Source organism: Miniopterus schreibersii (genome assembly GCF_964146895.1).
Source record: "Miniopterus schreibersii genome assembly, chromosome: 6".
NCBI lineage: Eukaryota > Metazoa > Chordata > Mammalia > Chiroptera > Miniopteridae > Miniopterus > Miniopterus schreibersii.
This window is the reverse complement of record NC_138107.1, coordinates 6,436,992-6,455,355: the sequence shown is the minus strand read 5'-3', so window position 1 is coordinate 6,455,355 and position 18,364 is coordinate 6,436,992. Positions and strand designations below refer to the sequence as shown.

Below are 18,364 nucleotides of genomic sequence, written 5' to 3'. Positions count from 1 at the left end.
CTGATTTCTAAGGTGGCTCTACCATGAGTCTCAGTTTCTTCTCATCTTCATTGATGGTCTCTTTAGTCTTTCTATTGTAGCCACTCTAGTAGGTGTGAGAGTTTGGATTTTATCCTTGGAGGATACTGAGCCAATTAACAAAATAAAGGTAAGGAATGGCATGACCAGGAGAGCTGGCTGCTTGACAAATACTCGAACCCCCGCTGCAGGAAATAGTAACCTGAATTTGGGTCTGTGCAGTGACCACACTGGGTAAACCGCTCCGTCAATAGTGATCACAATACACATTCAGCCTGCTACCGGGAAAGGGAGGGGAAATCCATCACTTGATTGCTCAGTTTTAGAAAGGGAAACTAGGACAGAATGAGGGCATTAAGGGGGAGAAATGAAAGGAATTGTTTAAAAAGTTACAGCCCATAGAAAGCCTGGAGCCCATTTCTATTTCAAAGTGCTTTATTGGAAGCCCGTGATAAATGCATGGAACAAATCCAAAAGAACAGCCGCTTGAAAAATAAGCCCTGCATGGTTTACTGACATATCAAAGAGGCCATTGTTAGGAAAAAGACATCCTTAAAAATAAGGAACTATTAAATGGGAGAGGATACCCAAGCCGAAGGAGCGAGGAGACCTCAAAACAGAGCAAAATTTGCAAAAGCTCCGAATCAAATGACATTAAAAATTTCTACCAGCAAGAAATGTTAAATAAATAGCTCTAGTTTATTTACACGCGTGAAAAGCAGGAGGCCGGCTTGAGACTCTAGGGCATCAGTTCATTAATGTGCAAAAAGTGTATCGAGGAGACCAGCAGTCAACTGACTGACATCTTTGCCGCCATCACGCAGAGAGTTTCCTTTCCATTAAAATCTTTTGAAAAATGTTTTATTATGGAAAATTTCAAACAAATGGAAAATAAACATCAGTAAACCACTGAGCTTTGATGGCCATCAACATTCTGCTCCTCTTGTTACACTGATACCTACACCCATCCCCTAACTCGATTTTTAAGTCAGGTTTATCGAGGTGTAATTTACATGAAGTAAAATTCATCCCTTTTAGAAATACAGTTCTGAGTTTTGATAAACAGATATAGTTGTGTAACCACCACCACAGCGAAGCTATAGAACCTTTCCATCACCCTAAAAACGTCCCATGCTGCCCGGCTGGTGTGACTCAGTGGTTGAGTGTTGACCTATAAACCAGGAGGTCAGGGTTCGATTCCCAGTCAGGGCACATGCCCGGGTTTCGGGCTCCATCCCCAGTAGGGGGCGTGCAGGAGGCAGCCAATCAATGATTCTCTTTCATCATTAATGTTTCTTTCTCTCTTTCCCTCTCCCTTCCTCTCTGAAATCAATAAAAAATAATAAAATTAAATTTAAACAAATTTGTTTAAAAAAAAGTTCCCATGCTGCTGCTTTTTGGACAATAGTACCCTGGTAACCACTGTTCTTGGTCTCTATAATTTTGCCTTTTCCAGAATAAATGGAACCATACAGTATGATTTCTTTTGTGGCTAGTTTCTTTTTTATTTATGGATTGATTTTAGAGAGGGAGGGAGAGAGAAAGAAACATTCGTGTGAGAGAGAAACATCGATCGGTTGCCCCCCGCATGCACCCAGACCAGGACCAAACCCGCAACCCAGGCATGTGCCTGGATGGGAATCGAACCCGCACTTTCTGTGTATGGGATGATGCTCCAACCAACGGAGCCACACCAGCAGGGCTTGTGTCTGGTTTCTTTGGTCAGCCTCATGTTTTGAGGTTCTTCCATGATGTTGCATGTATCGGTAATTTGTTCCTATTTCTTGTGTAGTAGTGCATTGTGTGGCTGTACTACAGTTTCTTCATTCATTTTGATTTTTTTAATACAGGCATTTTGGATAAAATTGACATTGAAATATACAAATCTTAACTCCACCCTTTTGAGGAATGGATACAACCATGTAATTCACACACCTGAGAAAGAGAAAAGCAGTCCGACACCCAGGAACTGCCTGACCCTTACAGCGGGCCTCGGCGTGTTTGAAGCTGGCCTGTGCTCACAGTGAGGCCTGTCCTTCTCCTGTTAGACATAAACAATGTCATCCAGCATCAGAGCAAAGTCATTTTGTGATTCTGATAAAGTAGACAAAAATCAAGACCACATCATAATCTTGTCTAAGCACAGACAAAAACAAATTCACTGCAAACCACTAAAATATAAAACACCCCGCTCCCCCAGCTAATGCCTGACTGCTGCTTCTCTACCAGTTACAGCTTTAGCCACGTCCATTCCTCCCCTTCTAAGGAAGATTTTTTAAGATAATCGCGTGCTTTCTGATAGCATCCAATTCAGAGCAAAGCCCTGCTTCCTTAACACCTCCCCAAAATCACCCAACACAAACCAAATCCTAAATAAGTCATTCTCCTTTTTCCCCAGCTTCTTCATCTGAGGATATTTTCCCATTCCTTTTCAGAGAGAGAGAGAGAGAAACACTGATGTGAGAGAGACACCTTGATTGGTTACCTCCGCCGGGGATCAAGCCTGCAACTGAGGTACGTGCCCTTGGCCGGAATCAAACCTGGGCCCCTTCAGTCTGCAGGCCGATGCTCTAACCACTGAGAAAACCGGCCAGGGCTAAAATAAGTCATTCTTAACACCTTACTGAGACTCCATGTTTCTTCACGGTGTGTGTTCTCCCTCGTTGCAAGGAGCAAAAGCTCAACCTTGTTCAACTACAGGTGTATTCTTGGCTTTGGGCTGGAGGGCACTGACATCCCATCAAGATGCAGCAACACTTCACTTTCCCATAAAATGCTCTCATGGCCCTTCCCAGCTAATCCACCCACTGTCACAGACGGACATCTGTGTTGTTTGACTGTTGTGAATACAGCTACTGTGGACATTTCATAGAAGTCTTCTGTGGCACGTGTTCATTTTTTCTACATGTATTAGTTTCCTATTGCTGCTATAACAAATTATTACAGGCTTAGTGGCATAAAACAACCCAAACTTCTAGCTTACGGTTCTAATGCTCGGAAATCCAAAATGGGTCAGCAGGGCTGCGTTCCTCTGGCAGCTTTGGGGAGAAGCTCTGTTCTTGGCCTCTTTCTCCAACTTAAAGCCAGCAGGGTAGCGCTTTTAAATCTCTCTCTCTGACCTCTGCTCTGACATCACATCTCTTTCTCTGTCTCTGACTCTCTCGTCTCCCTCTTTCCCTTATAAGAGCCTTATGATTCCATTAGGCCCACTGAGATCCTTCAGGATAACGTTCCCCTTCTTGAAATCCTTAACTTAATCACGCCGGCAAAGTCCCTTTTCTCGTGTAAGGTGATGTATCCACAGGTTCTGGGACTTATGATGTGGACATCTTTGGGAGGCTATTATTCTGCCTATCACACTGAGTGGAACTGCTTGGTTATTAGGCAGATATATGTTTAACTTTATGAGACATTGCCAAACGATTCTCCAAAGTGTTTGTAATATTTTATATTCTCAACAGCAATGTATGAGAGTTCGTTACTCGACAGACACCCTCACCAGCATTTGATGCTGTCGTTCTTAAGTGTAGCCATTCTAATAGAGATGTAGTGTGCTATCTTCTTGTAGTTTGTTTTTAATTTGCATTTCACTGATTACCAGTGGTGTCGAGCAGTTTTTCTTGTGCTTATTGGACATTTGTATATTTTCCTTTGTGAAGTATCTGTTCATTTACTTTGCCCAAGTCTTTACAAATCCTTCATCAGTAATATGCTTTATGAATATTTTTTAGTCTGTGACTTGATCATCCATTTTCTTTTTAGTTTTATACATGTAATTTTGTTGTTGTTGTTGACAGTATTACAGATGTCCCCCAATTTTCCCCCTTTTCCCCCTCCTCCCAGCCCTGCCCCACCCCAGGCGTTCACCACACTATTGTCTGTGTCCATTTGTTATGCATGTATGTATATAAGTTCCTTGGTTAATCTCTTCCTGTCTTGCTCTACCCCCACCCGAGATATGTCAGTCTCTTCCATGATTCCATGCCTCTAGACCTATTTTGTTCATCAGTTGATTATGTTCATCAGATTCCATTTATAAGTGAGATCATGTGATACTTGTCTGTCTCTGCCTGGCTTATTTCACTCAGCATAACATTCTCCAGGTCCATCCATGATGTCGCAAAGGGTAAGAAATCCTTCTTTTTTACAGCTGCATCGTATTCCTTGTGTAAATAAATGTACCAGAGCTTTTTTTTTTTTTTAATTTTGTTGTTGTTGTTGTTGTTGTTAATCCTTACCTGAGAATATTTTTTTTCCATTCATTTTTAGAGCGAGTGGAAGAAAGGGAGGGGGAGAGAGAGAAAGAGAGAGAGAAACATCGATGTGAAAAAGACACATCTATTGGTTGCCTCCTGCACCCGCCCCTGCAACCCAGGTATGTGCCTTAGATCAGGAATCAAACCTGAAACCCTTTCGTGTTTGGGCGGATGCTCTACCACTGAACCATACTGGCCAGAGCTACCACAGCTTTTTTATCCACTCATCTACTGGTCACTTGGGCTGTGTCCAGATCTTAGCTCTTGTAAATAATGCTGCTATGAACATAGGAGTTGATTATCCATTTTCTTAAAGGGATCTTGATGAGCAGAGTTTTACAACTTTGATGAAGTCTAATTTATCTTTTTTTAAATTTTTTAATTGTAACTTCTTTCTGGGTCCTGCTAAGAAATCCTTGCCTACCCCCAGGTCCAAATATGTTCTCTTATGATTTCTTCTAAATGCTTTATGGTTTTAACTTCTACATTTAGGTTTATGATTCATCTCAAATTAATTTTTATGTACAGTTTAAGGTAGGGGTCAAGGTTCATTATTTTTCACATGAATAAGAATATCCAGCCTGGCCCAGCCGGGTGTGGCTCAGCGGTTGAGCATCGACCTAGGATCCAGGCGATCGGGGTTCGATTCCCAGTCAGGGCACATGCCCCGGCTGTGGGCTCAATCAATGACTCTCTCATCATTGATGTTTCTGTCTCTCTCTCTCCTTCTCCTTTCCTCTCTCTGAAATCAATAAAGATATATTTAAAAAAAAAAAAAAGAATATCCATCCTGGCCCGGCCGGGCATGGTTCAGCGGTTGAGCATCAACCTAGGATCCAGGTGATCGGGGTTCGATTCCCGATCAGGGCACATGCCCGGTTGTGGGCCTGATCAATGACTCTCATCATTGATGTTTCTGTCTCTCTCTCTCCCACTCCTTTCCTCTCTCTGTAATCAATAAAGATATATTAAAAAACAAACAAACAAACAAAAGAATATCCAGTTGTTCCATCACTATTTGTTAAAATATTTTCCTTTCCCCATTGATCGGCTTTAGCACTGTTGTCAAAAATTCATAGATTGTACAAGAGTAGGTTGATTTCTGGACTCTGTCCTATATTATTTCATGTCTATCCTAAGATCAAAATCACAGTCTTGATTACTCTGGCTTTAAAGTGTTAAAGTCAGGTTAAGTCCTCCAGCTTTTTTCTTTTTCAAGATTCTTTCGGCTATTCTTGGTCTTTTACGTTTCTATGTAAATTTTAGAATCAGGTTGTCCATTTCTAAAAAAAAAAAGCTTGCCATGATTTTGATTGGGATGGCTTTGAATATACACCAATTTGAGGAGAATCGGCTTCTTAGCACTATCAAGTCTTTTAATCCGCTAACCTGGCATAGCTCTCCATTTATGTAGCTCTTCTTCAATATCTCTCAACAATGATTTATAATTTTTAGTGTAAAGTCTTTTGTTAAATATATTACTAAATATTCTTATGGTATTATAAATTGAATTATTTAATTTTAATTTTGTTTTCTAATTGTTTTCTGCTGGGATATTAAAAATGATTGATTTTTAGACTTTTTAATTAAAATGTAATGACCATACAATAAAATGCACAGATCTTAGATATTTAGTAAGATCTTAGATATTTGACAGTTGCATATTTCTGTATAACTACTGCTCCAAACAAGAGAAAAAACATTTTCACCCCCCAGAATATTTCCCCCTGTACTTTTCCAGCCATTTCCTTCCCCAGCCCTCCTACAGCCAGGATCAGACTTCCATCACCACAGATCAGTTGGATCTGCATTTAGATTTTATATACTATATACTTTTTATGGCTAACATCTCTCTTTTATCTGTATTATTGCTTATATCAGTACTTTGTTTTATATTCCTATTGAGTAGTATTCCGTTTTATTCCATTTATCCCACAAATAAAGTATTGCTTATCCGTTTTCCTATGGGTGTTGGGGCTTCTTTCGGTTTGGGACTGTTGTGAACAAGGCGCCATAAATATCCTTGTGCAAGTTTTTTCCAAATAGTTCTTCAGAGGGGTTGTTTCGCTGCACAGCAACCACTACACAGTCATTGCATCAGCTCCAGTCGTGGCCAGTGTTTGCTGAGGTCAGTCTTTTTGACTTCACTCATTCTAGTGGGTGTGAAATTGTATCTCACTGTAGTCTTAATTTACAGTTACCTAAGAACTAATGATCTTAAGCACTTTTTAATGTGCTTGTTGGGCATGTTTAATCTTATTTTGGAAAGCACCTGTTCAATTATATTTTCCATTAAAAAATGTTTTCTTTGTTTTTTTATTGTTGATTTTTGTAAATTTATATATTTTGGATACCAGTCATTTGTATGTATATGTATGTATGTGTGCGTGTGTGTAGGTGTGTGCATGTATGTGTGCATGTGTGTATATACATGTATATAATGTGTTTTCCAGGCTTCTCTATTTATTTTCTTTTTAAAAATATATATATTTTTATTTTTTAAAATACGTTTTTATTAACCTCAGAAAGAGGGAGAGAGAGGTAGAAACATCAATGGTGAGAAAGAGCCATTAATCGGCTGCCTCCTGCATGCCCCCTCCTGGGGTTCAAGCCCCAACCTGGGCCTGTGCCCTGACCATGCCCTGAGCCATGCCAGCTGGGCTCTATTCATTCTCTTTTTCTTCTTTTAATCCTCACCCTACAATATTTTTTCCATTGCTTTTCAGAGAGAGTGGAAGGGAGAGAGAAACATTGATATGGGAGAGACATTGATTGGTTGCCTCCCACACGCCCCAGCCAGGGCCAGGGATCGAGCCTGCAGCCGAGGTACGTGCCCTTGGCCGGAGTAGAGCCAGGACCCTTCAGTCCGTGGGCCACGCTCTAGCCACTGAGCAGAACCAGCCAGGGCAATGCATTTTAGTTTTAAAATACATGTCCAAATAAATTGCAGACACTAGTCCTAGCTGGTGTGGCTCAGTTGGTTGAGTGTCACCCCATGCACCACAGGTCGCTGGTTCGAGTCCCGGTCCCAGCACATGCAGGGGTTGTGGTGCGTGCAGGAGGCAGCCGATCTCACATCGATGTTTCTCTCTCTCTCAAAAAAATCAATAAAAACATATTTTTAAAAAAATTGTAGACAACGGTACTCTACTCCCTAAATACGTCAGCATGGATATTATCAATTTATAGATCAATATTATTTACACACATGAAATGCACAGATCTTAAGTGTACTTTCGCTGTGTTGTGACACTGTGTCACCTGTGTAACCCAAACTTCTATTAAAATGTAGACTTTTGCCATCGTCCCGGGAAGATCTCTCATTCCTCTTTCCAGTTAATCACCAACCTCCATGCTTACAAAGCAACCGTTTTCCAGCCCCTAAGCAGGTTAGTTCTGCACGTTCTAGGACTTCACATAATGGACTTATGAAGCATGGCTCTTTCGTGCAAGGTTTCTTGTTCGGCATACTGTTTTTGAGATTCGTTCACGCTGATACATGCGTGTCAGCAGTGCCGACTTCGGGCTGCTGAGTGCTAGTGTTGCACGGCTGGACCACAGCTTGTTTATCCCCCCTGTGCTGACGGTCAGCTGGGATGCTGCCGACTCTCTGGCTCTCTGAACATTCTTGTACAAGCTTTGCGTCGACATATCTTTTCAATTCCCTTGGGTAAATACCTACAAGTGGAATTGTTGGGTCATAGGATAGGTATATTTTTAACTTTTTTGAGAAGTTGTCAAGCAGCTTTCACAAGCGGTTGTATCATTTTAAATTGCCGCCAACAATGTATGACAGTTACAGTCGCTTTACCTTCTCCCAATAGCTGATGTGGTAGGTCTTCCAACATTTTTTTATTTTAAACTTTAGTCATTCTGGTGTATTGCATGTGGTTTTAATTTGCATTTCCCTGATGACTAACAACGTTGAACACGTTTTAAGGTGCTTATCGGCCATTCCTTACATCTTTTTCTGTGAAGAATCTGTTAAATATTTTACCCAATTTTGATTTTATTTATTTACTTTTTTAACTGCTTAGGATTTTTCCCCCTCCATGCCCAATTTTTAAAAATTAAACTTTTTTGTGTCAACTACTCTTCCACAAAGCTGGAAAAAAATTAAATTGAACACTCAAAAAATTAATCTTTTAATTTTGAGATATTTGTAGATGTGCATGCAGTTGTAAGAAATAATAGAAAGAGAGCTTGTGTGCCTTCTACCCTGTTTCTCAGTGGTAACATCTTGTAAAACTATAGCCTGAAGATAAAATCTTACAAAGCAATATCACAACCAGGATATTGATATTGACATGGTCAAGATACAGAATATTGTCTGGCTGGTGTGGCTCAGTGGTTGAGCTTCGACCCAGGACCCAAGAGGTCGTGGTCAGGGCACATGCCTGGGTTGCAGGCTCGATCCCCAGTAGGGGGCATGTAGGAGGCAGCCGACCGATGATGTTTCTCTCCCATCGATATTTCTATCTCTCTATCCCTCTCCCTTCCCCTCTGTCTAAAAATCAATAAGAACATATTTTTTAAATATATACAGGATGTTTTCATCACCATAAAGCTCCCTCATAGTGCCCTTTTATAGCCACACCTACTTCCATCCCACCCGTAGCCTCCTAACCCCTGGCAACCACTAGTTGGTACTCTATTCCTATAGTTTTATTTCACAAATGATGTTAAATGGAATCATACAGTATGTAAGCTTTTGGGATCAGCTTTTTTTCACACAGCATAATTCTCAAAAGATGCATTCAGATTGTTTCTTGTTTCAGTAGTTTGTTCCTTTCCGTTGCTGAGTAATACTCCATGGCATAGACGCACCACAATTTGCTAACCCATTCACTCACTGAAGGACACCTGGACTGGGGCCGGTTTCTAGCTCTCCCTCATAAAGCTGCTATAAACATTTACATGCAGTAGGCTTTTGAGTAAACAAATCTTTATTTCTGTGGAGTAAATGGCCAGGAATACAATTGCTGGGTTGTACGGTTGTTGCACGTTTAATTTTTTTTTAAGAAACTGCCGGTCTGTTCTTTAGAGTGACTGTACCATATTACATTTCCACAGCAATGTATGAGTGATCCAGTTTCTCTGAATCTTTGCCAGCACTTAATGCTAGGCCCTATTGTTGCTGTGGGTTTTTAAAAATTTTTTTATATATCTTTATTGACTTCAGAGAGAGGGCAGCAGAGGGAGAGAGAGATAGAAACACCAATGATGAGAGAGTCATTGGGGATCGAGCCCGCAACCCGGGCATGTGCCCTGACGGGGAATCGAACCCCAATCGCCTGGATCCTAGGTCGATGCTCAACCGCTGAGCCACGCCCGGCCGGGCCCTATTGTTTCTTTTAGTCATTCTTATGGCTGTGTAGGGAGATCTCCTTGTGGTTTTACCTTGCTGCTGAACACCTTTTCATATGCTTATTTGCCACGTGTATATCCTCTGGTGAAATGTCTGTTCATGTCTTTTGCCTATTTTCTAATAGGATTTTGTGTTTTGACTGTCGTGTTTTGAGATTCTTTATTCTAGATACTAGTTCCCTGTCATATATGTGATTTGAAAATATTTTCTTCTAGTCGGTAGCTTGTCTTTTCATCTTCCTATAGGGTCTTTCACAGAGCAAAATATTGCAATTTTGGTAAAATCTGACATCATTTTTTTCTAATGTTTTTGTAAGAAGTCTAATGCTAAATCTGAAGATTTTCCCTAAGTTTTATAGGTTTGTGTCTTATATTTAAATCCACGATCTACTTTGAGTTGATTTTTATATGAGACTAAGTTTGAGGTTCATTATTTCACTAATGGATATCCAATTTTTCTAGCATCATTTGTTGAAAAGGCCTTTTGCCCAGTTTAAAATTAGGTTATTTGTCTTTTCATTATTGAGTTGTACTAGTTCCTTATATATCCTGGATACTAGTCCTCTGTCAGTTATATGTTTTATCAATATTTTCTTCCCATTATGACTTGTCTATTAATTTTTGTAATGGTGTCTTTTGATTAGCACAAGTTTTTAGTTTTGATGAAGTCAAATTTATTGATTTTCTTTTATGGTTATTGGTTTTGTAACCTAGCTACCTTTTAAGTCATGAAGGTATATTACATTTTCCACAAAAGTCTTTAGGGTTTTTGTTTTTATGTTAATGTCTATGATCCATCTTGAATTAATCTTTGCATATGGTGTGAGGTAGGAGTCGTGGTTCATTTCTTTCCATATGGATATGTATTTATTCCAGCACCATTTGTTAAAAAGTCTGTCTTGGCCCTGGCTGGATAGCTCAGTTGGTTAGAGCACTGTCCCAATATACAAGGATATGGGTTCAATCCCCAGTCAGGGCACATACAAAAGCCAGTCAATGAATGCATAAAGAAGCGAAACAACAAATTGATGTTTCCCTCTCTCTCTAAAATCAATCAATAAAGTAATTTTAAGAAACATCTGTCTTTTTTCCATTAGATTGCTCTTATGCCTTTGTTGAAAACCAATTAATCATATAAGTTTGGGTCTATTTCTGGGTTCTCTACACTCTTCCATTAATCTATTAGTCTGTCTGTACGCCATTATTCCACTGTCCTGATTACTGTCACTCTAGATGAGTTTTTAAAAAATTATTGATTTTAGAGAGAGAGGAAGGGGGGAGAGGGGTATCAATTTGTTATTGCACTCATTTATGCATTCATTGGTTGACTGTGGTATGTGCCCTGACTGGGGAATCAAACCCACAACCTTGGCATATCGAGACAATGTTCTAACCAACTGAGCTACCTGGCCTGAGCCGATTACTGTCACTTTACAGTGAGTATTGAAATTAGGTAACATAGCCCAGCCGGGCGTGGCTCAGCAGTTGAACATCGACCTGCGATCCAGGCGATCGGGGTTCTATACCCAGTCAGGGCAAATGCCCGGGTTGCGGGCTAGGCAGCCGATCAATGACTCTCTCATCATTGATGTTTCTCTCTCTCTCCCTCTCCTTTCCTCTCTCTGAAATCAATAAAGGTATATTTAAAAAAAAAAGAAAAGAAATTAGGTAACATAAATCTTCCAATTCTTTTCTTTTTTAGGATTTTTTTTTTAGCTATTCTATATCCTTTCATTTCCATCTATATTAAAATCATTATGCCTATTTCTTCCAAATAATCTGATATTTTTATAGGAATTGTGTTGAATCCATATATCACTTTAGGGAGAATGGATTATTTTCAATATTGAGTTTCCTAATCTACGAACATGATATATTCATTCATTTATTTAGGTCTTTTTTAATTTCTCTCAGCAATATTTTGTAGTTTTCAATATATAGATCTTACACAATTTTTGTTACGTTTCTCCCTAGACTTTGAAATTTTTTTATGCTATTGCAAATGGTAACTTTTACTAGAGGTATGGTAGGTAGCTTCTAATATGGCTCCCAATGATCCCTGCCTTCTGGCATTCATGCCTTTGTGTGGCCCCTCCCACATTAAGTCAGTCTGACTTATGTGATCAGTAGAAAGCTGTGGAACTGATAAAGTGTGACCTCCAAAGCTAGGTCATAAAAGGCATTGAGGTTTAGTCTTGGAATTTTTTTAAATTGATTTTAGAGCAAGAGGAAAGGAGAGGGATAGATAGAAACATAGATGAGAGAAAAATATTGATCGGCTGCCTCCTGCATGCCCCCTACTGGGGATCAAGCCTGCAACCGGGCATGTGCCCTGACCAGGAATCAAACTGGTGACCTCATGGTTCATGGGTCGATGCTGAACCACTGAGCCACACCAGCCAGGCTAGCCTTGGAATTTATATCATTTGCTCTGGGAGGAATCCAGCCACCATGTCATGAGGATGCTCAAGTATTCCCATGGAGAAGTCCACATGGAAGGGTACTGAGCCTCTTTCCAACTGCCAGGCTTGTGAGGGCGCCCCTTGGAATTGGATCCCCCAGCTCCAGTCAAGCCCTCAGATGACTGCAGCCCCAGCCAACACTTGATTGCAACCTTATGAAAGACACCAAACCAGTACTGCTCAGCCAAGCCACTCTAGGATTCTTACCCCATGATCATGTTTTTAAGCCACTAAGTTTTGGGGAGATTTGTTATGCAGAAATAGGTAGCTAATTCAGAAGCAAAGACCAGAGAAGGTGTTTCTGGAACTTGATAGATGGGACAAGGTAGTCCTGGGGAGGTGGAAAGAGTGAGAGGCCTGTTAAGGGAGCAGGGTCGAGTAAGGAACCTATGAAAATCAGTTTTCTGTATTTTATTTGTCATTTTACCCAGGATTGGCCCTAAAAACTTACTATAGATGATCTTTGAAACGTGGGGCCAGGACAATGCTGTGTGATCTTCATTCAAAAGACAGGTGTCAGATGTATCATATGGCGGTGTTCCTATAGACCCTATAGACAAGTAAGTCTCATTCCATTCTGGGCAAGTGATTGAACTCTGTACTAATGATCAGGTTCTGGAAGGGCAATAGCTGTTCTTTCATTAACAAACTTTTCTTGAGATGTGTTCTATGTCAGGCCCTGGGATAACTGCTGAGTGAAATAAGCAAGGATAAGTGGGACACAGACCTTGCTGTCAAGAAGCCTGAAATGTGAGACCAGCAAGAAAACAGTGAAACACTATGTGACAAATAATGTGATAAAAGCAGGACAAACCCAGGGCAATCGGAGGCATAGAGGCAGGTAGGGAGGGCTTCCAGGAGGTGACTTTTAATCTGAGTTTTGCAGGATAAATATAATTTGGCCTCTCTTAGGGATGGAGGGAATGGACAATTGAGTGTGTGAGGGTCTTGGAAGAAGAGCCCTCCAGACAACAGGGAAGCGTGTTCAAGACTTGGAAGGTTGTCCAGAGGTTCAAGAAACTAGGTAATTCAGAATGACTACATTAAAGGGTAAGGTTGGCAGGGGTCAGCTCCTGCAGAGTCTTGTATCTTCCGGTAGAATTTGGATTTTAACTTCAAAGCACTAAGGAGCATCTGCAGGGTTTTAACCAAGGCCATGACTTACTCAGATCTGCATTTGGGAAGGATTCCTCTGGCTGCTGTGGGTGGAAGGGGCTAAATGAAGCTCTGGATGGGAGCAGAGAAGAAGCAAGAGGAAGAATCCTACTGAAGTAATGGCAGAGGGCAAGGAGGGAAGGGGCTGGGATTAATGTCAAGGACACAGAAGCAATGGAGTTGTATTATCAACAGATAGAAGGTAAGAGATGTAACAATGCCTCCCATGTTTCTGGCTTAGGCAACTGAACAGATACCTTAGTCTTTGCTGTGGTCATAAGGACACAGGAACCATTTTACATATTAGTTTTTCTTATAGGACTTTTAAAGTGGTATTAAAATGGGATAATATGGTAATAAGTACAGGAGTCCCCTCTTATCCGTGGGGAATAAACTTCAAGACCCCCAGTGGGTGCCTGAAACTGTGGGTACCAAACTCTATATACTGTTTTTTCCCATACGGTACATATATACTTTTTTAGTTAAAGGAAGCACTTTATGGCTTCTCTTTGACATATCTGAATTGCCAGGATCACTACAGTAAGTCCTTCCTTAAAGTTGTCCACAGGTTCTGTGACTTTAAGTGAAACAACACATAACAAAGCCAATTTTACCATAGGCTAATTGATAGAAACGAGTTAAGTTCCTTTGGCACATCAGCAATGTTACAAAGAAAGGATGTTGTTTGAGGACCTACTGTCCTCTTGTGCTTTGGGACCATTATTGAGTAAAAGAAGAGTTATTTGAACATAAGCATTACGATGCCAGGAGTTGATCTGATAACCCAGGCAGCTACTAAGTGACTAACAGGACAGTAAATACAGTGCGGAGATGCTGGACGAAGGGATGATGCACATTCTGAAGGCACGCGACTTAAAACTTATGAATTTATTTCTGGGCTTTCCATTTAATAGTTTTAGAACACAGTTGACTGTAGGTAACTGAGACTGTGGAAAGCAAAACCATGGATAAGGGGGGACTACTGTATAATGTTTTAATCAATTTAAATCTAATATTTACCCATTGTCTTTCTGGAAAGGTTGGGATCCCTTCTCATGTTTCCTGAACAACAGAATGTAATTATTATTACTACTAAGACAAGGGATCTGGGAGTGGACGTTTGGGCTCTTGCAACTAAATAGGCCCATGAAAGCTGGGGAAGGAATTAGAAATCAACAAAAAAATCTCCATCTACCTATTCAATCAACATTTACCGAATTCTTATTTTGGACAAAGCCTTGTGCTAGCAGATGGGGATACAAAGGTAAATGACACAAGACTGCTCTCAAGGAGTTTACAATCTAACTTATTAGTTTTGCTCTTGTGTACTGAACCTGCAGTGCCTTTTGCAATCCTGTTCTCAACTTTTAACAAAGTGGCAGCTCTAGCTGCCGGTATGATTGTACTCCTACAGCTCTTCTGTGCTTTGGCAACTCGGGGCAAAAGCCACAAATACGTTCCTACCTCCTGGATCTGCCTCTGGAAATTTCTCTTGAACTATTTGAGATGTGGACAAGGATTTATGTACAGGGATGTTCATTGCTGTTCTAAAGAAATAGCAAGGATATAACAACCTAAGCTTCTAACAATGGTAAATGGGAATATAACTGATGGTACATCTCTATGATGGACTATTAGGTGGTAATTAGAAATGGTATTTAAAAATAACTTAACTTCATGGAGGTAAGACCAGAAAAAAAAGTAGGACAGAGAGTTCTACAGTAGGTGCTCAAAGATATCCATAATTTAGTATTTTTAGGCCCTTTGTATTTTTCAAATTTTTGACAATGTGCATGTTATAGTATTTCTGCAATCAGAACTTCCAGGTTTTCTTCTTTTTTTTTCAAATTAGAGACATACTGGCAGAGTTTAAGCTAGAAAGACAACCAAAATGACCAAGATTTAGGGAATTCTGTTATGAGGACTGACCAAAATTAACTAAAATTCCACATCTTCTGTGGCAAAGGTTGTGTGAAATGTCAATTATTAGTTGCAATATACTGAGTGCCTACTGTGTGCCAGGCGCCAAGTAGGTTTATTATCTCTATTTTACAGAGGGAAATAAATGATATAATTGAGACTCCAACCTAGGTTTGTTTGGTTTCAAATCCTGATCTTTTTTCACCACGCTAAATACAAGCAAATTCAAAAAGGGTAATAAGCGCTCAGCTGGGTGTGGCTCAGCGGTTGCGCATCGACCCGGGATCCAGGAGATCATGGTTCCATTCCAGTCAGGGCACATACCCAAGCTGAGGGCTCCATCCCCAGTCGGGGGCATGCAGGAGGCAGCTGATCAATGACAACTCTCTCATCATTGATGTTTCAACTCTCTCTCCCTCTTCCTTCCTCTGAAACCAATAAAGATATATTTAAAGAAAAAAAGATAACATACTTACTTTAATAAAAAAGGAGGGGGGGCAATAAGCAATTCACAGACACCTCCTACACAGGATTTTCAACATGTTTAGGGCATCGGAGATCTGGGCTGCTGCTAACCACACTCACAGGTCTTATCCAGCTCGAGTGTCTGGCCCTGTATCTTTCCCTGGAGAATCTGACATCCACAACACATACTCCTCTTATTGCCAGAAGCGACGATGCCTTATGATTTGCATTATGTGGGCGCACACACACGTATCTTCCTTTCTGGCCCTCGTGTTTACCTTAAGAGGAAGCATTTGCTTTATTGCACAAATAAAGGATCGCAGGATAAACATCTGTTCTTTCTAAATGGGCTGCACGCCCCAGCCGGCAGGGCTTCTGGAGGTCAGCGCACCGTGCCGGCCCGCCAACATGCCCTCCGTCCCCCCGCACGGCGCAGCCCCGAATCCCAGCATCGCCGGCTGCACGGTCCCTGCGTCTCACTGCATCCCGCTTTCCCCCAGACCCTGCCCCTCGCCCCTCCCAGACGGACGGGCAGGGTCAAGGCCCGGGCGGCCTGACCTTGAGTCATCTTCGGCCGCGGCGTGACCTTGGGCAAGTTCCCCGCTTCCCCCTCCGCAGAGCCGCAAGGCTGGAGAGCGGCGTCGCCACTCCGGCCGTTCCCTGGCCCCGCTCCTACAGCCCTTCCTCCCGCGGCCCTCGCGGCGCGCGCCCCGCCAACCCCACCCCTACGCTCCCGGCGTAGGGGCCCCTCGAGCCGCGCGGCCCTCTCCTCGCAGACGCTCGTTTACGCCGCGCGCACTGGGAGGGCGCGATTCCCGAACGCGGCCTGCGCTGCGAGCGCGTGGCCGTCCCGCAGGCCGGCGCGGCCTTACGCCGCTGACGCAGCGCGCCCAAGATGGCGGCGTGGTTGTCGTCGGGGGTGGCGGCAGCGGAGGGGGCGGCGGCCGTGGCGGCAGCAGGGACGACAGCCGTGACGGCGGCGGCGGTGCGGGGCCTGGGACGAGGGGAATGAGGAGGCCGCGGCGCGCCAGCGGTGGAGCCGTGTAGCGGAGGAGCAGCTCCCCCTCCCTGCTTCCCTTGGCGGAGTCGGGGGCGCGCGCGCGCGCGGCCGTCTGGAGCGGGCTCCCCACCCTCTACTCCCGCGACCCGCACCGCACCCCCACCGGGCCCGGAGGATGATGAAGCTCAAGTCGAACCAGACCCGTACCTATGACGGCGACGGCTACAAGAAGCGGGCCGCGTGCCTGTGTTTCCGCAGCGAGAGCGAGGAGGAGGTGAGGCGCCGGCCGGGGGGTCGCCGGGGTTGGCGGCCGCCTCCGGCCGAGGCGCGGGGGGCGCGGCCGTCGGGGGACCGAGCGCCCGCGCTCCGGGCAGGACTGCTCGGCTCGACCCGAATGAAGTTCCGACGGAATTTCCTGAGGCGGAGAAGAGGGGGAAGGAAAAAGGATGGTGGGTGGAGGGGAAGTGGGTGCAAGCGTGGCCATTCGGCGCGGGCCGGGCGCCGGGGGATGCCAGCCTGCGGCCGGGGCGCTTCGGGGCCGGCCGCCTGTCACTGGGGAGAGTGGCCGCGGGGAGAAGGCAGTGGCCGGGGAAGAGTGTGTGGTTTTCGGTCCAGGCCTCCAGCTTGGGATCCGGGAAGGGCTGTTCCACACTTGTCAGCCCAGCACATGTGTGCAGAGGCCGCCGTGCACGAGGCGCAGGCCGCCCCTTTGTGGCCGAGAAACAGTCCACTCGTTTGGCAGGTTAGGGGTTGGCCAGGAAATTGTGTGTGTCTGTGAGCGGGGGCCGAGGGTCTCGCGAAGACTTGGCGATGTGCAAAAGCCAAAGCCAATTGTTTATAATGCGCTCGGTGGCCCTTTTGGTGTAACCTGAGAAGAAAGGATGTTTGATAAGATAATCTTTTGAGGGTTGAAAATTTTTTATTTTAATTGGGAAGGCCAAATGCGATATTTAAGATCTTTGCCCTTACATTCCTCTGCCGCTCTATGTCAAGGCCCCTGGGATTAAATTTGCTAGCAACACAGAAATGCTTTGAATCAGTTTCTTTTTGCACAGGGTTCTAAAAGAAAAAAAAAAAAAAGGAATCTCAGCCTGCAAAGCCGTTTCTGTGGTGATAAAGGGAATTCAGAAAAAGAACGTGTTTCACAAATCCGCAAAGAATAGCGCTTTGGAAATTCATAAGATGCCTGTGGGAATGCATTTCTCCTGTGCATGGTGGTAAAATGGCAGTTAAACTGGAAACAATGAAGGACAGTGAAATTCAATATGTTATAGTCTAGCATTCAGCAGTGGGCTATGGTGGATACAGTGCATCGCGTTGAAATGGGGGGAAAGGAACTTGACCCGGTAGTTTTGAAAAGAAGCTGTGATGAAAGAGACAGATGGATTGGCAGGAGTGTGTGTCCAGAGATATTTAGGAGGAAGTGGGAATTTAAATTATTGCCTGAAAAAAACCCCCACACTAATTGTCATGTTGCCGGAACGTGTGTGTTCCCTTTCAGCAAAACAGAAGGAAATGGATTTGGAAATTTATACTTTGTGTCCTAGCATGTGTTGTAAAAATCTCCCAAACAGATTCATTGTAATAGGAGTGCTAAGCAGGGCCATGCTGTAAATTATGTACTGTTTTGGAATACATACTTGAGTAAAGTAAAATTACTGGTGGTGTTTACTGCTCCAAAGGCTTTGTTCTCTTCATTATTGATATCATATTATGGGAAA

The 18,364-nt window shown here is 43.0% G+C and overlaps 1 protein-coding gene across 1 annotated transcript in view; it reads left to right on the top strand.

Annotated features, from left to right (window-relative positions):
- Nucleotides 1-16,378: 16,378 nt before the first annotated feature.
- NUDT3 (nudix hydrolase 3) overlaps nt 16,379-18,364 on the top strand; it is a 101,141-nt gene continuing 99,155 nt past the window's right edge. Inside the window, exon 1 of the mRNA XM_081140947.1 lies at nt 16,379-16,917. Coding sequence (XP_080997073.1) covers nt 16,819-16,917 — 99 coding nt within the window. The 5' untranslated portion in view covers nt 16,379-16,818. The remainder of the gene's footprint in view (nt 16,918-18,364) is intronic.